The sequence below is a fragment of the Microcebus murinus genome, chromosome 23, assembly GCF_040939455.1.
Source record: "Microcebus murinus isolate Inina chromosome 23, M.murinus_Inina_mat1.0, whole genome shotgun sequence".
NCBI lineage: Eukaryota > Metazoa > Chordata > Mammalia > Primates > Cheirogaleidae > Microcebus > Microcebus murinus.
The window spans coordinates 13801308-13817948 of record NC_134126.1 but is presented as its reverse complement, the minus strand read 5'-3'; the positions used below and the strand labels follow the sequence as shown (position 1 = coordinate 13817948).

At 42.3% G+C, this 16641-nt stretch overlaps 1 protein-coding gene across 1 annotated transcript in view; it reads right to left on the bottom strand.

Moving 5' to 3' along the window:
• NMNAT2 (nicotinamide nucleotide adenylyltransferase 2) overlaps positions 1-13547 on the bottom strand; it is a 155201-nt gene extending 141654 nt beyond the window's left edge. Inside the window, exon 1 of the mRNA XM_012735845.3 lies at positions 13341-13547. Coding sequence (XP_012591299.1) covers positions 13341-13425 — 85 coding nt within the window. The 5' untranslated portion in view covers positions 13426-13547. The remainder of the gene's footprint in view (positions 1-13340) is intronic.
• Between the last annotated feature and the right edge of the window lie 3094 nt (positions 13548-16641).

Below are 16641 nucleotides of genomic sequence, written 5' to 3'. Positions count from 1 at the left end.
CTCTAGCCTAGGTGACAAAGTGAGACCTTGTCTCAAAAATAAATAAATAATAAAAAGAAAGGAAGAGATAGAAACAGCATCCCAAGTAAAGGGAATATTCACTATGCTAAGCTCAATAATAGATGCGACAGCACAATCACGTCGTATCAGACTGCTATGTCATGAATTGGACGTAAAAGGGATACAGACAGCGAGGATATGTTTAAAGGAGGTGAGCCAGGGCACTATGAACACCAGAAATGGTCATGAATGTCCAGCCGAAGGAGCTCTGGCTTGGGAAGCCAGGGAGCAGTCTAGAGGAGAGGACTGAGCAGCTGTGTGTCACCGCAGAAGAGATTAGACCTGCCCCAGCGATCTCAAGGAATGCCTAGGGTATCAGGAAGCCCAGTGTCAGCTGGCAAAGGGAACAATCTTGAAAAAAAGTCCCATTGTGCCAAGACTATCTGGCTGCTTTGGAAAGCAAGTGCATTCTCTGGACCTGAGAGATGGCAAGCAGAGATTGAACAGACACTTATAAAGATTTTATAAAGGGATTTCAGAACTGGACACATATCTGCATGATTCTGAAATCTCCTTCAAATGGAGATTCTGTGATGTTTGAAGATGAAAACTTAAAATTGATAAACCAAGGGTTTTTTGTTCATTTTGTTTGTTTGAAGGAGAGTATATAATTTGCAAAACTTCCCTTTACCAGATGCCATGGTCATAAAATCTTTTTCAAACTGTGAATAGATAAAAATAAAACTCTACTCCTCTGCCACTCTCAAACCTCCTTTGGCCTCACTGGGAAGCCATTCCCAGACATCCCACACACCTGACTGAAGAAGCCAGTGGACAATATCAAGATTCACCTTCATCTGCGACCCCAGATTTTTCAGTCCTGCCAAGTTACATTCTTAATCGCTCCCAACCGTGACTGGCAGGTCCCCACTGTGGCTACCGGAAGACCACACCCTGGGACAGGGTTCCCCTCCAGGAAGCATGAGCCTTCCTATCTGGAGCCGAGAATTGTCACAGTTTTGAAGTCCCTAAGCCATGGGCAACACATGTTTGCCATTTGTCCTGTTTTCCCTCCCTGTCTTCCTTGAATCTCTTTTCCTGTATTTCCTGGTTCCCAATTGTTTGTCTTTTTTCTGAGCAACTATCTTGCCTAGATGTTGAGATTCTGCATATTCCTAACAATGTAATCATTCATTCATTTGCTAAATATTTACAGTATCTTCCATGCTCCTAGGACACTGTGCTAGGCACCTTGGGAGATACAGAGAGCCACAGGACCCTGGCAAGAGCCTAAGTCAGATAGAGAACATGCAGCACGAACAGAAATAGCTACAACCCACGGCACAATGTGCTAAGTGCTATAAGAGAGGTACAAATCAAGTGCTAGCAAGGTTCAGAGGGAGGTGACATGCTGCAGAAAACATCTAGATGTGACTGCAAGAGCAGCCTGCAAAAGCCTGATGCCATTGGTGTGCTAATTTTTTAATCCTCAACTATAAGGTATGTAAATATTAAATTTAAAGAAGGAGGAAGCTGCGAATCAAGAAAAGAACAAATGTGTTCTGGGAAAGTTTACCCAACGTTCAACAGCAGATAAATGCCCACCATTAGCCAGAGTGGCCAATCAGTGTCTACTGTAAACCAAACAGCAGAAAATCATCCCCATCTGAACACGGTCATTTACCCAGTCAGCCAGAAAAATCACAATTATGAAATTTGAAACTACATTTGCTCCTTAAATGAGTCTTTTTAGAGATTCAGTTTAGACTGAAAATTGTTCATTAAATAGTTCCTATGGGTAATGGACTTCCATGGACTTGCTATTTTAAGAACTCTTTAGAGTCACTCTCACGCCAACACCCAGAGGTAGGTTATATCAGAGGTCGGCAGACTTTTTCCGTAAATATCCAGAGAGTAAATATTTTAGATTTTGTAGTTGTGAAGTTCTAGTTCTTGTAGTTGTGAAGTTGTAGTTCTGTCCCAACTACTCAACTCTACTGTTGTAGTGCAAAAGCATCCATAGATAATACATGTGTGAATGAGTGTGGCTATGGGCCAATAAAACTTTATTTATGAATAATAACATTTTAACTTCATAAAATTTTTGTGTGTCTCAAAATATTATACTTCTTTTACATTTTTCAACCATTTAAAAATATAGACGTCATCTTTAGCTTTCAGGCCTTACAAAAACAGGCAGCCGGCCACAGTCTGCTGATCTCAGCATTATATCAATCCCCCTTTATTACAGATGAGAAAAGTAAGGCTCCAAGAGACTAAGTGTTTTCCCCAGTCAATAGCCCTTCAATTTATTAGTTTCCATATAAAGAGAAAAAATGAAGTGTTGGAAAAACTGGGACATTTACCTACACTTTATCAACATTGTTCCCAGCAGGGGAACATATATTATCTATCAACATCAATTCCCTGGGGCATAACAAGTAAATAATTTTTAAATCATGCTTAGCAAGCTTGTTTCATGGTAAATGAAGCAAGTATGGCTTGAATTTACATGTACAGTATTTTATTGTCTTAATTTGAATTTATAATGAGTTGCAGTCTCTAAATTTTTTTAAATGCCTTATTTTAAAGATTCTATAATTCTTGTGATAATCCACATACTGCTAAATATTTATCAGCACATAAATATTTCAGGATATATGAATAGTCATTGGCGTACTTTATTTTATTTATTTTTATGTGTGTTTTTTTTATTTCAGCATATTATGGGGGTACCAATGTTAAGATTACGTATATTGCCCATGCCCCCCTCCCCCCTCCATTGGCGTACTTTAATCTCAGTGTTCCATGGAACGAATACTGCACCTCTCTGTGGGCACCTAAATAAAGGGATGGAAAATTGTTGAAGAATAAAGCATCAGAAAACCCAACCCCTCACTGCAATGTCACTCATTTGAGTCTTTAAAATTATATAATAATAATTTTTAAAGTCATAGAAAACCAGATTTTTATGGCAAGAATAGAAATATACTTGCTCAAGACCTCTAGGATTAGAGCTAAAAACAAGTGTGAAAGCTTCCATAGAACTTACTTTTCAGACAATTAACCCTGTGGAAAAGAGGGCAGGCACATATCCAAATTCCAAATATTCATGGAAGATAAAACTAGGGTGACTTGAGTTCACCAAATCTGAGAATACTTGAAAAACGGGGTCATCTCATTAAAGCACAATAAGAGATAAATTTAGAACCTAGGCAAGAACAACTTCTCATCAGGGAGTGATTTGTTTATTTGTTTGTTGTTATTTTGGTGAGTTGTACAGCAGCATATTTTTTCACTTATTTAATATTTATTCCATCAATAGATGAGGCTTGTACTATGGTTCCATTATAAAAAAGAAAAAGAAAATCATGAAAAGAAAAAGAAAAAACTCTCCTTATTTCAAAGAGTAATGCAGAAATAATAATTTTAAAATGTTTAGGTAAAAGCATGTTGGCAGATCCCTAATGAACTGCTAATAGAGGGAAGACAGACATTGGGGTGCAAGCCCAGCATTGGCCACGTACTCCTCTGCCCATCATCCTTCAAGGCTCACCCAAAGTGCTGGGTAAGGTCTGAACCACGTGGCACTGCCCCCCCCAACCTGTTTCTGGCTCTCTCATCTCCTGCTCTCCAACCAAATGGCAAGCTCCCTGGAGATTCCTTAACCTGCCATGCTACTGGGGCCTCCAAGCATGTCCTGCTCTCTGCCCACCTCTCTGCCCATTCTCCATCCTGTCCACTTGGCAGCTTTGACTTTCAAGCTCAAACTCTCACCAGTACCTGCCTTGATGGCCTTCCTACCATGTCCAGAGTGATAGCTTCTTCCTCCATGCTCTCACCTCTCCTCATTCTCACCTCTTCCATAACATTGCTAAATTTGTTTGCTTCTCTCCTCTAGAGATAATCTAGAAAATGGTCTCTCCAAGGCATAGGAAGAAGTGTCATCAACTTTCATATCCCTAGCCCTGGCATGGTGCCTGAAGCACACTCATTCATAACTCAGTAAGCATCTCTCAAGCAAATCAACCACCATGGAGCCCTCCTGACTCTACCCTTCCTGCCCACAAGTCTACTATACACTTAAGGTAAGGATGGCAGGTAATTCTAACATTTCATTCATTGACTCATTCAGCAAACATTCACTATGTCCCAGGCACTGTCCTAGGAGCCTGAGATACATTAATGAGCAGAGTAAACAAAGGTCCCTGCCCTCCGGGAGCTCACATTCTAGCTGGGGAGATAAGTGTTAAATCATAAGCATAAAAAAATAGGGAAATAACATGCTTTGTTAAAAGGTGATGAGAGCTAAAGGGAAAAGATATAAATATAGCAGGATAAGGGGGGCTGGGAGTGCATGAGGTAGGATTTTAAATTGTGTGATGAGGGGAGTAGGACCTGCCACGTGGACAATGAGAAGGTTACATTCGAGCAAAGACTTCAAGAAGGAGAGTGAATTGGACATGGGGCTACAGGGGGGAGGGCATTCCAGGCAGAGGAACAGTCAGTACAAAGACTCTAAGGCGAGGTCAGTGGTGCTGGTTAGGAATGAAGCAGGAAGAGGTGTGCTAGGGTGGCAGCTGGTGGAAGGTGGCCCATCATGGAGGCCTGGAGGTCATTATGATGACTTTGACTTTGACTCTGAGTGAGACAGGAGCCATGGGAAGATTCTGAGCAAAGCAGCAATATGATCTCACTTAGATTTGGCTTAAATTTTAGAAGGATCACTCTGGTTATTTGTTAAGAATTGAGTGATGTGGCCAAGAGTAGAAGCAGGAAGACCAGTAAAAGGCTGCCACAATAATTCAAATGAAAGATAAGAGTGGCTTGTACCAGGGTTGCAAATGGAGACAGATGGTCGGTCTAAGTTATATTTTGAAGATAGATTCCAAAACATTTGCTGACATAGATGGGGTGAGCAAAAGGCAGAACAAAGAATTAGTCCAAGGTTTTTGGCCTAAGCAACTGTAACAAGAGAAAAACTATAGGCATCTAGTCTTATCTAAGGGCTATATTTTAATCACCTTCCTAATGCCTGATAAATATTAAATGAAGTCAGTATGTTGCAGCATGGCTAATCATGTGGACACAATATGTAGGAGAAAGAGTAGGAAAAGAATGAAGTTCAGCTGCCATCACTTCCAGGGGTTAGCTTCAGAGTCTTGCTCACTTGCTACCTTAACCTCTTAACCCCTTTTCCCCAGAATTATAAGAATTTTCCTGGCTGGCTCACTCATTCAAGACTAAAAAGAATTACACAGTAGGCTGGGCGCGGTGGCCCAGAGTGTAATCCTAGCACTCTGGGAGGCCGAGGCGGGAGGATCATTTGAGCTCAGGGGTTCCAGACCAGCCTGAGCAAGAGCAAGACCCCTGAGGCAGGAGGATCGCTTAAGCTCAGGAGTTTGAGGTTGCTGTGAGCTAGGCTGACTCTAACCCAGGCAACGGAGTGAGACTCTGTCTCAAAAAAAAAAAAAAGAATTACACAGTAAATATAATGGAAAACAGTTTAATGGCAGTAGGGTTTTAGGGTTTAAAGAAGCTCAAAGAAGATTGTTCCATTATTAGGATGATAATGGAGAAGATGATGATGATAGTAGTGGTTATAACATTTGCCTTTGCTGTAGAGTTCATAAATCATGAAGATATTGCAAGATATAAAAGGAGGAGGGAACCAACATCAGAAGGATGGCCTTGGTCACACTATGTAAGCTGTTCGAACATCTTTTGAAGCTGAAAGACTTCTGAGGCTGGCTGCCAAACTGTATCCAAAAAAAGTAAATGCGTTTCCATGCAGCTGAATGCTTATAATTGGAAGATCTCTAGCAATGGAAAACTTTCTTCCTTGTAAACTAATGCTGCATTTACATATATTGAGATATGGAACATATCCATAGAGTTATGTAATTCTCTATAAGATGAATTCCTATATGCCAAGTCTTAGTCTGTAACATCAAATCTTAAAAAAAATTATTTTAAATCTTTGTTTCACCAAAATTTTGTGTTGAGTATTGTTTTAAAAAATACTGAAAAAAATATTTAATGTGTTTTTTTGTAAAGTTAGGAGCTTTTTGAGCAATTCAGGATAATCTGCAAACTCTAACATTGAACAAGAACTGTATAAGAAACTATAATCCACAGCATTATTAAATATCAATTAAGCAACCACCACATACAGAAACTGTATTTGTGGCTGAGAGGACAATGATATTGTAAAATTTATACTTAAATCTTTTCAAAGAAATACTTTCAAAATGGTTTTCATTCTCTTTTCCAGTCATGCATAGACTACTTTCACCACTATTGCTTATCAATAGAAAACTAACAAAATATACATATATTAGTATACATGTAATCCATCTACTTTTGTATTTTCCTCTGTGTCTGAGGATATCTTTGAAACAGAGAGGTTCAAACTTGAGTGTTGGCAGGTTATGCTTCTTAGTTTGCCTCCACACTTTAGGCTGTTCATTTGACTTGATCTAAAATTGGAAATTTGTATAGAAATGTTTCTCTGAGATTCATAACATTTAGCGGATGTTCCTACCAAGCAATAATTTAAACCATTTTGAATTATAGTTAGAATTAAATATTTTGAATTTTCTTAATTCTGATAGTTCTAAGCAAAAAGGCTTAGATATACAGAATAGGATCAAGTAAAACAAAAAGAGAAGAGAAACTGAAAATAAATATTTCTTCATTGCAGAACTCATACACCATCAACTCTCTTTTTGATTATATCTTGGTTTGGGATGAATTCTAGATGGGAGATTTGCTTCGCACAGTTAAGTTGTGGCCATATGAGGCTCAGTCAATCAATGCAGCAAAAGAAAGTAAATCAAGCCACTTGTTTGTGTGAACAAAAATGTCTAAATTTTCTTTCTTAGCCCATTTTTCTTCTGTCACGAGTAGCTCCTGCCAGTGGAACCACTGTGAGTGATCCATGAGTCTCCATTAATGAACCTTTAACTTATCGATGCATTAGGTACGATTCCCAAGCATCTACTTGAGTTTCATACTACAATCATCGTCACAAGTTCTGGACAAGTTCTCCAATTTCACATTTAAAAAGAGTCAAATGTACAATATTGAGTCTCTCCAATAGTTAAAACAAAAACAAAACCACAAAACAAAAACAGAAAACCTTTCTTTTATCTTTTTATTTCCATAATATTAATAAATCTTGATATATTTATTTCTTTCTTCTTTCCTTTTTTTTTTTTTTTTTTTTTTGAGGCAGAATCTCAGCTCTGTTGCCTGGGCTAGAGTGCCATGGGCTCTTGGCACTCTTGGGCTCAAGCGATCCTCCTGACTCAGCCTCCTGAGTAACTGGGACTGCAGGCACTCATCACCACGCCCAGCTAATTTTTTCTATTTTAGTAGAGACAGAGTCTAGCTCTTGCTCAGGCTGGTCTTGAACTCCTGACCTCAAGCGATCCTCCTGCCTCAGCCTCCCACAGTGCTAGGATTACAGGTGTGAGCCACCACACCCAGCCTAATATCTTTCTTACGTAAAGAAATTTGAATAATTCAACTGGAATCTGCTGGAAGCTTTCATTACAAGATTCAGATGTCCCAGGCTACAGAGAGACTTTGAATTTAGGTATTTCTTTCTTTTATATCAGTGCTTGGTTAGAACATGTATTTCTAAAATTTTAGAGTAAGAAATATAAATCTTTCCCCATCAAACCTGCTTCTCCTCCAGTGTTCTCTGCTCATCTACCTTGGACAGAAATCTACAAATTACCCTGGACAGCTTCACCATCACTCATTCGTCAAATCACCAAATGAGGATCTCTTTTACCTCCTAAATAATCTTCAAATATACTCACTCTCCATTTCAAATACAACCAACCTGGGCCAGTTGGCCATCTTCTCTGGCTTGAACTCTATTGCTGAAATGTGTGCCTAACTGGTCACCACGTTCTTGCCCTTCACAAATCTATGTTCAAAATTCAGTTAAATCATAATTTAAGCTGATCACTGTCGCTCATGCCTGTAATCCCAGCACTTTGGGAGGCCAAGGTGGGACAATCGCTTGAGGCCAGAAGTTCAAGACCAGTCTGGACAATATAGCAAGACCCTGTATCTACCCCCCAAAAAATTTCAAAAAATTAGCCAGGTAAAGTGATACACACTTGTATTCCCAGCTACTCAGGAGGCTGAGGCAGGAGGATCACCTGAGCCCAGGAATTCAAAGTTGCAGTGAGCTATGATCATGCCAACTGTACTCCAGCCTGGGCGACAAAGCAAGACCCTGTTTCTAAATAAATACATAAATAAATAAATAATTTTAAAGGTATGGCTATGTTACCTTTTTACTTAAAAATGAATGCAGTCATCGTCATTGCAATAAAGCCTAAATTCTTCATGATTTACGAGCCTTCATAATTGATCAGACATCCATGTACTTCTAGTCTTACCTCTCATTCCATTCCTCCTTGAGCCATTCTGAACTTTTCTTTGTTCTAGTATACCATGACTCTGTCTCATCACCCCTGCCCTTGTACACGGCTGATTCTTCTGTCTGGAACAAGATTCTGTACATTCATTTAAAAAATTTATTCAACAACTATTATGGAGAACATACCTCATGCTAGGTACTAAGAAATATATCAGTTATGACACCAGGCATTGTTTCTGTCCTCATAGTGCTTAAGGTCTAGCATGGGAAACAGTCATGAAACAGCAAATGTCCAGGTAGCCAGATTTAATTTAGGGATCAGTGGAGGTTCCCTGAGAAAGTACTGTTGAAGGTACAATCATAAGAATGAATAGGTGTTCATTGTGGTAACAGAAGAGTGGGGAGAAAAAAGCAGGTTGGGGGAATTGTGGAAGAAATTCAGATGACACAGTTCAATGGAAAATATAAAATATTGAGAAAAGAAATAGTCTCTTGTTGTTATGAGCATATGATATTGGGAACAGATGTCTCTGTTGAATATATTTTCTTGGTGACTTGTATGGCCACGAGAAAAAATTTGTAAGGTTCTCATTACCCTTTGCTGACAGCTAAATTCAGGTGGCTCCTTCTCTCATAGGAACTATTGCAATTACAAGGGAATAAAGAAGAAGCATCATGACAGAAAGAAAGTCTAGATATCTATAAACTGGTTCTATACTAATTTTTTTCTTCTGGCCTTGACCTAACGACTTACACATGTACCTCTGCTTTGCCATTTGTAAAAGGGGAAAGATAATATTACCCAGTTTACCTTGCAGGCTAGGATCAAAGAAGATAGTGGTACAAAAGTATAAAGTGCCATGCTGTACTTACTGGCCTTTTTATATAAGCGTTTCAAGCACATTAAACAGTTTCTTGATTTCTGGTAGTTCCCTCTATATTAGCAACAACTCAAATTCATTTTTCTTATAATTTCTAGCTATAGCAATAGGGGCTGCATTTCCAATTCCACAACAAGTAGAGAGCCCTCTTCATTATCCTTTAAGAGGAATAGAAAAGATCCAAGTGTTCAAAGCAAAAATATTTTGAAATAGAAAAACTGAAAAATTCAGTTATTTTGCATCAAAATAATCAAAATCATCAAAAAAGAGGATATAATCAAAATCATCGAAAAATAGGACATATTTCTGCTGTAATGAAATCTCCTAACTTCCTCTATTTTTTATGGCCAAATCAATCTATTAGTCCTTTCTTACTTTTCTATTTAAACTTGTTTTCTGGCTTCCTAGTGGTGGATTTGTTGACAAATATAGCAATATAACTGTAAAGAAAGTTATACTAAAGTATAATCTCTATGTACTTAAAAACCAGGAACTTGTATTTAAAAAAACAACTTCTAGCTTCACATTTTCTTATGTAATTAAGTGGATTCATGAAATATGACATCATTAGTTTACAGGTTTCCTTTGCCAAAACTTTTATTCATTCCTGAAAACATCCTTGTCAACTATCTCTATTACAAATATTACTTTTTCCTATATGTTTTTATAGTCACAAATAGGAGGAATAATACCAACTTCCCTTTCAGAGTAAAAGAAAATCTCATTCTAAAAAATTTTACAAATATTAAGAATTATACAAGTGCTACTTTCCAAAGATAAAGAGTGAGTCTTTAGTTCTGAATGCCACTTCTCTTTTTGTATATAGTCTTTATCTTCTTTTGGTAAGCAATTGCATTTCGAAATATAGAAGCTCTATTAAAAGTACCTAATTTCAGTCGGGCGCAGTGGCTCACGCCTGTAATCCTAACACTCTGGGAGGCCGAGGCGCACAGATTGCTCAAGGTCAGGAGTTCGAAACCAGCCTGAGCAAGAATGAGACCCCATCTCTATTATAAATAGAAAGAAATTAATTGGCCAACTAATATATATAGAAAAAAATTAGCCGGGCATGGTGGCTTATGCCTGTAGTCCCAGCTACTCGGGAGGCTGAGGCAGGAGGATTGCTTGAGCCCAGGAGTCTGAGGTTGCTGTGAGCTAGGCTGACGCTACAGCACTCACTCTAGCCTGGGCAATAAAGCGAGACTCTGTCTCAAAAAAAAAAAAGTACCTAATTTCAAAGTCCTGTTTGTGTTTTTTTTTTAATTTTATTACAAATTTTGGGCACCTTAAAGAAAGTTTAATAATTTAATTACATTAATTATTTCTGTGTTGTTGGAGAAAAATTTTTTAAAGCCATTTAAAAAGCGGAAATCATTCGTGGATAACTAGTTTCTCTAGAGATGGAGAAGAGATATTAAGGAAGTGCATATTTAGAAATCTCACTTAGTTGATGGCCAATTTAATTCTAATCTGTTAGTATATGTTTGAAGGAAATAGAGTGTTCATGGAATTATGGGGTCAGATGATCAGTGAGCACTTCCTCCAGCCTGTGGTGCAGTACAAAGGCCTCTCTCTGCAAGAGGAATCAGGAATTTGGGGGTCAAGTCTCATCTCTGCCACCCACTCTCCTTGTGGGCTCATAAGAAAGTCACTTAGCCTTTGTCAATTTCCCATTTGTAAAACATAGATAATGACACCTTTCTTATAAGGTTGTCAATAGGAATAAGTGGCATAACATATATGAAAAGGTTTTGTTAACCAGAAACTGTTCTCCAAAAATAAATCACAGAATGTATCAAAAGCTCAAAGATTTATGAAGAGCTCAATAAGAGATTCTACAAAAAAAAAAGTTTAATATGCATTTTGTGTTCTTAGTCTTGCTTCATTTTCACGTGTTTATGTGCTGAGTTCTTCATTAGGTACGAAGCTCCTTAAAGCCATAACGAGCACATCACTTCCTCTTTCCGAGTTGCTCTGTGGACGATACTGAACTAATTGACACTCAAAGGGCTTTGTTGACAGATATTCCCTCCTTAGTCCTCAGTTCTAATAACCAGTAAATAATCATTACTGTGCAAAGTCTCCTTTCGCCTATTCTGTGTCTTAAAGCCTTCCGCCGAAATCCATGCCTATTTCCACATGGAGAATTGGCAGGTCAGCACGCACTTAACGAAAACCTTTATCACTGTCACCAAATAATCTGCTGCTGCAAGACAGAATCGTTGGTCCTCAATCAGATCTGTTCCCCTTCTAATCTAAAACAAGTGGGCACGACTACATCCGTAGCTCAGGAAGAAAGGAGCAGTACCTGCTGGGTCACCGAAGATTCCTAGAGGCAAGGAGATCCAAAGGAAAGCCCACCCCTGCCTGGTCGCGAAGGAGGAATAAAATACATCCAGGTTCAATGGCTAGAGGAAATACTGACACAGAGGAAAAGAAGGACCAGGGTGAAGACACCAGAATGAAAAGAAAGTGAAAGTAGAGTGTTCCTAAGGCACCGATATTCCTTTGGAAGACCGATTCCCTGGTCTGCCCTGATACTTTAACAAAAGTCTTTATTGAATAGGCAAATTGGCATTAGTTCCTAATAAAACACTTTTAAAAGCTGAAGGAATGGTGAGGAAGGGCTGGCTCTCTCTCCGTTTCCCTCCTTCGATCGTGTAGATGTGCCTACCTGATTCGCCCTCTGCTCAAAGTAGCTCTAGGTTCTTTTCGTGAGGTTTCTATAATAACAAGCGGGCCCAGTTCGGCGCACCTTTTAGGTTTAGAGGTTTAGCCTAGGCTACCTCGCCTGGTCCTTAGCGATGAGTCGTGGCTTTCATTGAACAGCCCTGGGAGGGCTCCCGCGATCTCGGGCTGGGAGAGCACCGTGGCGCAGCCGGCCGTGCGCGCCCCGCGTTTCAGCACCGCGGCGCCTGGAGAGCGCCTGCCGCCCCGGCCCGGCCTCGCCCTCCCCGTCCCCTATTTCCCTCGGTCCCAGGAAAAGGCACCTCCAACTTCTAACTTCTCCTCGATTCCTGCTTCTAAAGTGACCTCCGTGTCCCTCCCTAAGGGTCTAATCGCGCACGCCCCCGCGCCTCTGCGTCCTACCCGAGCAGCTGCGAAACCGCGTGGTCTCCCCACCCGCGGCGCGAAATCTCCGACGGGCATTGCTCAATCGCCCCTGCCCTGCGCCCGCTCGCCCCACACCGGCAGCCAGGGGCCCCCACTAGCTCCCTGTTGCTCCACGCCCCAAAGCGTCTCAGAAACAGACGCTCGAGGATGCGCTCCCCTCCCCCAGCACGCGCACACGCACATACTCACACACATCCGTGCACACGCTCGCGCGCCGCCAGCCCCCGGTGCCGCCGCCGCCCCGGGCAGAGGCTCCGCCAGCTCGGGCGACCATCCCCCGGCTCGCGGAGGGCCTCCCGCAGCCGCCGCCCCGCCCCGCCCCTCCCCGCAGCGAGTCGCGGCGGCCGAGCCTCGCGGGCCAGGCCCCCTCCCCATTCACTCGGCATCCGCCCCGCGCGGGCCATCCACGGCCGCGGTCCCCAGCACCGGGCCGCCGCGACCCGCCCGCGAAACCCTGCACCCGTCTCCGCGAAGCCTCGGCCCCTGTCGCCGGCGTGCTGTGTGCCAGCGTGCGTCCCGAGGCACGGACACCATTTAACTCCTTCGAGCTCCCAGCCCACCCCAAACAAACAGCACGTTACCTCCGGCCCCTCCTCCCGCCTCCGCGCCCCGACCTCGGCCGCATCCCGGCCCTCGCCGGCCGAAGAGCCCAGCGCCGCACTCCGGCTCTCGAGCCCCGACCCCTACCCGCCCCAACCTGACACTCACCTCCAGCCCTCCTCCCTCCCCCACCCGCGGCCGCCCCGGCCAGCCCGTCCGGCCCGAGCGCGCGACGCCTGGGCAACGCCGCCCGGTCCCCCCGCCCGCGTCGGGAAGCGGCCCAGCCGCCGGCGGGGTCCCCGCGCACCCCCGGGGGCACGCGCCTTCCCTCCCGTCGCCGCGAAAACGCCGGTGCCGAGGACCGCGCGCAGCGGAAGCGGCCGGGGGCGGGCGGGAGGACTCACCGAACATCTGAATGTGCCCTTTGGTGATGGGGTTGAAGCTGCCGCAGGCCAGCAGGATAACGTGGGTCTTGGTGGTCTCGGTCATGGTGCCGGGGGTCCCTAGCGCCGGTCTAGGGCTTGCCTCTCTTTTTGTGTCTCGATCTGTCTGCAGCGGGAGAAAGGAAGGCGAGGCCCGGCGGTGGATGCCGTGGACTCCAAGGAGCCGCTCAGACGCGCAGCGCGTCACTCCGCCCCTTAACGCTTGCGGCGCCGGCGACAGCAGAGGCTGCTTCCCTGTCGCCTCCTCTCGGCTCGCCCCGTCGCCCCTCTCTCTTCTTTCCTGCTCCTTTCGCGTCTCTCCTCCCGGTGCTCCACCCCACTCTTTCTCTGGTCCCCACCCCACTTCACTCCATCATTCTCTCTTCCTTGAAATTTATCCAAAAGGCACGAAGTAGTACCCAAGCCCAGAACCACGATGCTTACAGCACGATGTGAGCTCTTTCTATCTCTTGCCTCCGTCTGATTTAGTTTTCCTCCCTAACGTTTTTCTGTCCCCATCTACTTTCTCTAACATCTTCAACTGCAAAAATGGTTGATCTTAAGAATTTTGTTCTCTCTTCCTCAAAATTTTAAGTGAGAAATGACTTTTAATTTCGGTAGAATTCGCCCGTACCTTTTCCCATTATTCCAATAGCTTGGAATCATCAAATTCTAAGCTGTTGAGCTGAGTCCAAATCTTGACCTAGTGGCTGCCAAGAAATGTGGGAGACTTGAACCTTTCCTCTGCTATACTGATCTGTTTTGTGGGTGAAGCAATGCTGTCAGTTTCAGAGAACACGGAAGGGGCAGAGTTACTAACGCTGTATTAGAAAACTATTATGATCTTACATAAGCTACCAAAGTGGAGACAAAGATTTACCACTAAACAAGTGTTTCTTGAATGCTCACTATGTGTTAGGAGCTGCAATGAACCATGCTGATAAAGTCTCTGTTTTCATTCTACTGAAGGGAGACAGACAAAAAATAAAGAAAGAAAATATTAGTTGGCAATCGCGCCATGCACATAAGCTAATGCAGTTCCTTCTTGGACAGAACAGAGAGTGAGTGGAGAAGAGGGGACCAAGCATATAGTCCAAGGAGGCCTTTCTGGAGAAGTGACATTTAAGGTAAGACCTCAATGACAGGAAGGAGTTGCTAATCCAAATATTCAGGGACAGGGAAAGGCTTACTGTGCTCATAGAAATGAAAGAAAGCCGGTATGGGCCAGGGGAAAAAGTGTAGGAGAGAAGATTGGGCTGGTAGTGATCAGGGCCAAATTAAATAGGGCTTGCAGACTAAGGCAATGAGTTGGGTGTTTTTCTAAGTGAGATAATGTATAGCGAAATAACAAAAGGAAACCACTGAAGCATTGAAGCAGGAGAGTAATATGTAATTTACATTTTTATAAGATCATTGCCTACTGTGTGGTGGAAAAGGTGCGAATGGGAAGATAAGGAAAATATTTAGGAAATTCTTCTGGTAGCCTAGGCAAGGGTAGAGTAGTCCTGGGACTAGAGTTAATAGAGATAGAGGTGGCAGTGCTAAGAAGTAGATGAACTCAGGATAAGTTTTGTAGATTTTGTAGTTTACAGTCTTTATGGATGGATTGGATATAGAGGATGAGGAAAAGAGAGAAATCTAGGAAAATGTCTAGAAATTTAGCTTAAGCAATGAGTGAACTAGAATTGAGAAACATGGGAGAAGAAAAAATTTGAGGGATAATTAGATGTTCTATTCTTACACATAGAACCAATAATGTTTTCTTATTTCAGAGTAGTAAGGGGTACAAAGGCTTTGGTTACATAAATTGCCTTCGTACTGCCCAAGTCAGAGCTATAAGCATGCCCATCCCCCAGGCAGTCTGCCCTGCACCACATCTATTAGGTGTGAATTTACCCATCCCCTCCTCCACCCTTCCACCTGCCCGACACCCTCTGAATGTTACTTCCATATGTGCACATTAGTATTGATTGATGAGTCCAATTTAATGGTGAGTACATGTGGTGTTTGTTTTTCCATTCTTGTGATACTTCACTTAGAATCATGGGCTCCAGCTCCATCCAGGATAATATAATATAGTTCCCCATTTTTTTCATGAGTAATACTCCATGATACACATATACCACATTTTATTAATCCACTCATGTACTGATGGAAGAACCAGTAATTCTTAACTTAGAAATTTACAAGTACAAATATGTACTTTCCCTGGGCTTCAAGTTTCTTGGATAAATTTCTACTCCCTAGTAGTGAGTTGGTCATTATTTCTTTGCAGGGACGGGGGTGTCATTGTTTCTTATCCAAGAGCAGTAGTAGGTGTCCTGTAAATATTTGCTAAATGTTACTGAATAGCAAGTCAATCCTAATAGGCATAAAATTTCTAGTTTAAATTGAAAAGTCCCAAGAACTGATGTATATTCATAACAGGGTTTGCATCTTCCCTCACATGAGATTCAGATTAGTGGAGTAGAAAGTACAAAAGCTTTTAAAGGCGGGCTGACTTGGGTATGAAACTCCGACACTCACTTGCTGGGCAACTGACATAATGATAGTTAAGCAATAAATATTTATTGAGTGTCTGCCATGCACCAGCACTGATTTACAGGCTGTGAACAAAACAAAGTTTCTGCTTTAATACAGCTCACATTCTAGAGGAAAACAACAGACCATAAACAAATGAATAAACATAACAGTATTAGGTATCATAAAGGAAAATGGTAAGAAACAGGATAACAAGAGAAGGAAAGGAACTCTTCTTTTATTTAAGGTGATCAGGAATGGCCTCTCTGATAAGACAGTATTTGAGCAGGGACCTGAATGAAGTGAAAGGAATGTGTCATTTGAGTATTTAGGGAAGAACATACCAGGCAGAACAGCCAATGCAAAGGATGTGAGAAGCAAGAGTGCTTAGAAGTGTTCAACAAGCACATCAGCCGCCTAGAGAGAAGAAGAATATAGAAAGTGCCAGAAGACAGATCAGAGAAGCAGGACCGACCATATATGGCCTCAGAGCCCTGGTTAGGGATTTGTTTTACTGAGACAGACATGAGACCATTGGAGGGTGTTAAGTGGAGAAGTGACATGAGCTGACTGGCATTTGAAAAGTATCTGTTTGGCAGGAGATATAAATTTTGGAGTCATCAGTATAGTTTATATTTAAAGTCATGGGGGCCGGGCACGGTGGCTCACATCTGTAATTCTAGCACTCTGGGAGGCCAAGACAGGCCGATTGCTCAAGGTCAGGAGTTCTAAACCAGCCTGAGCAAGATCGAGACCCCGTCTC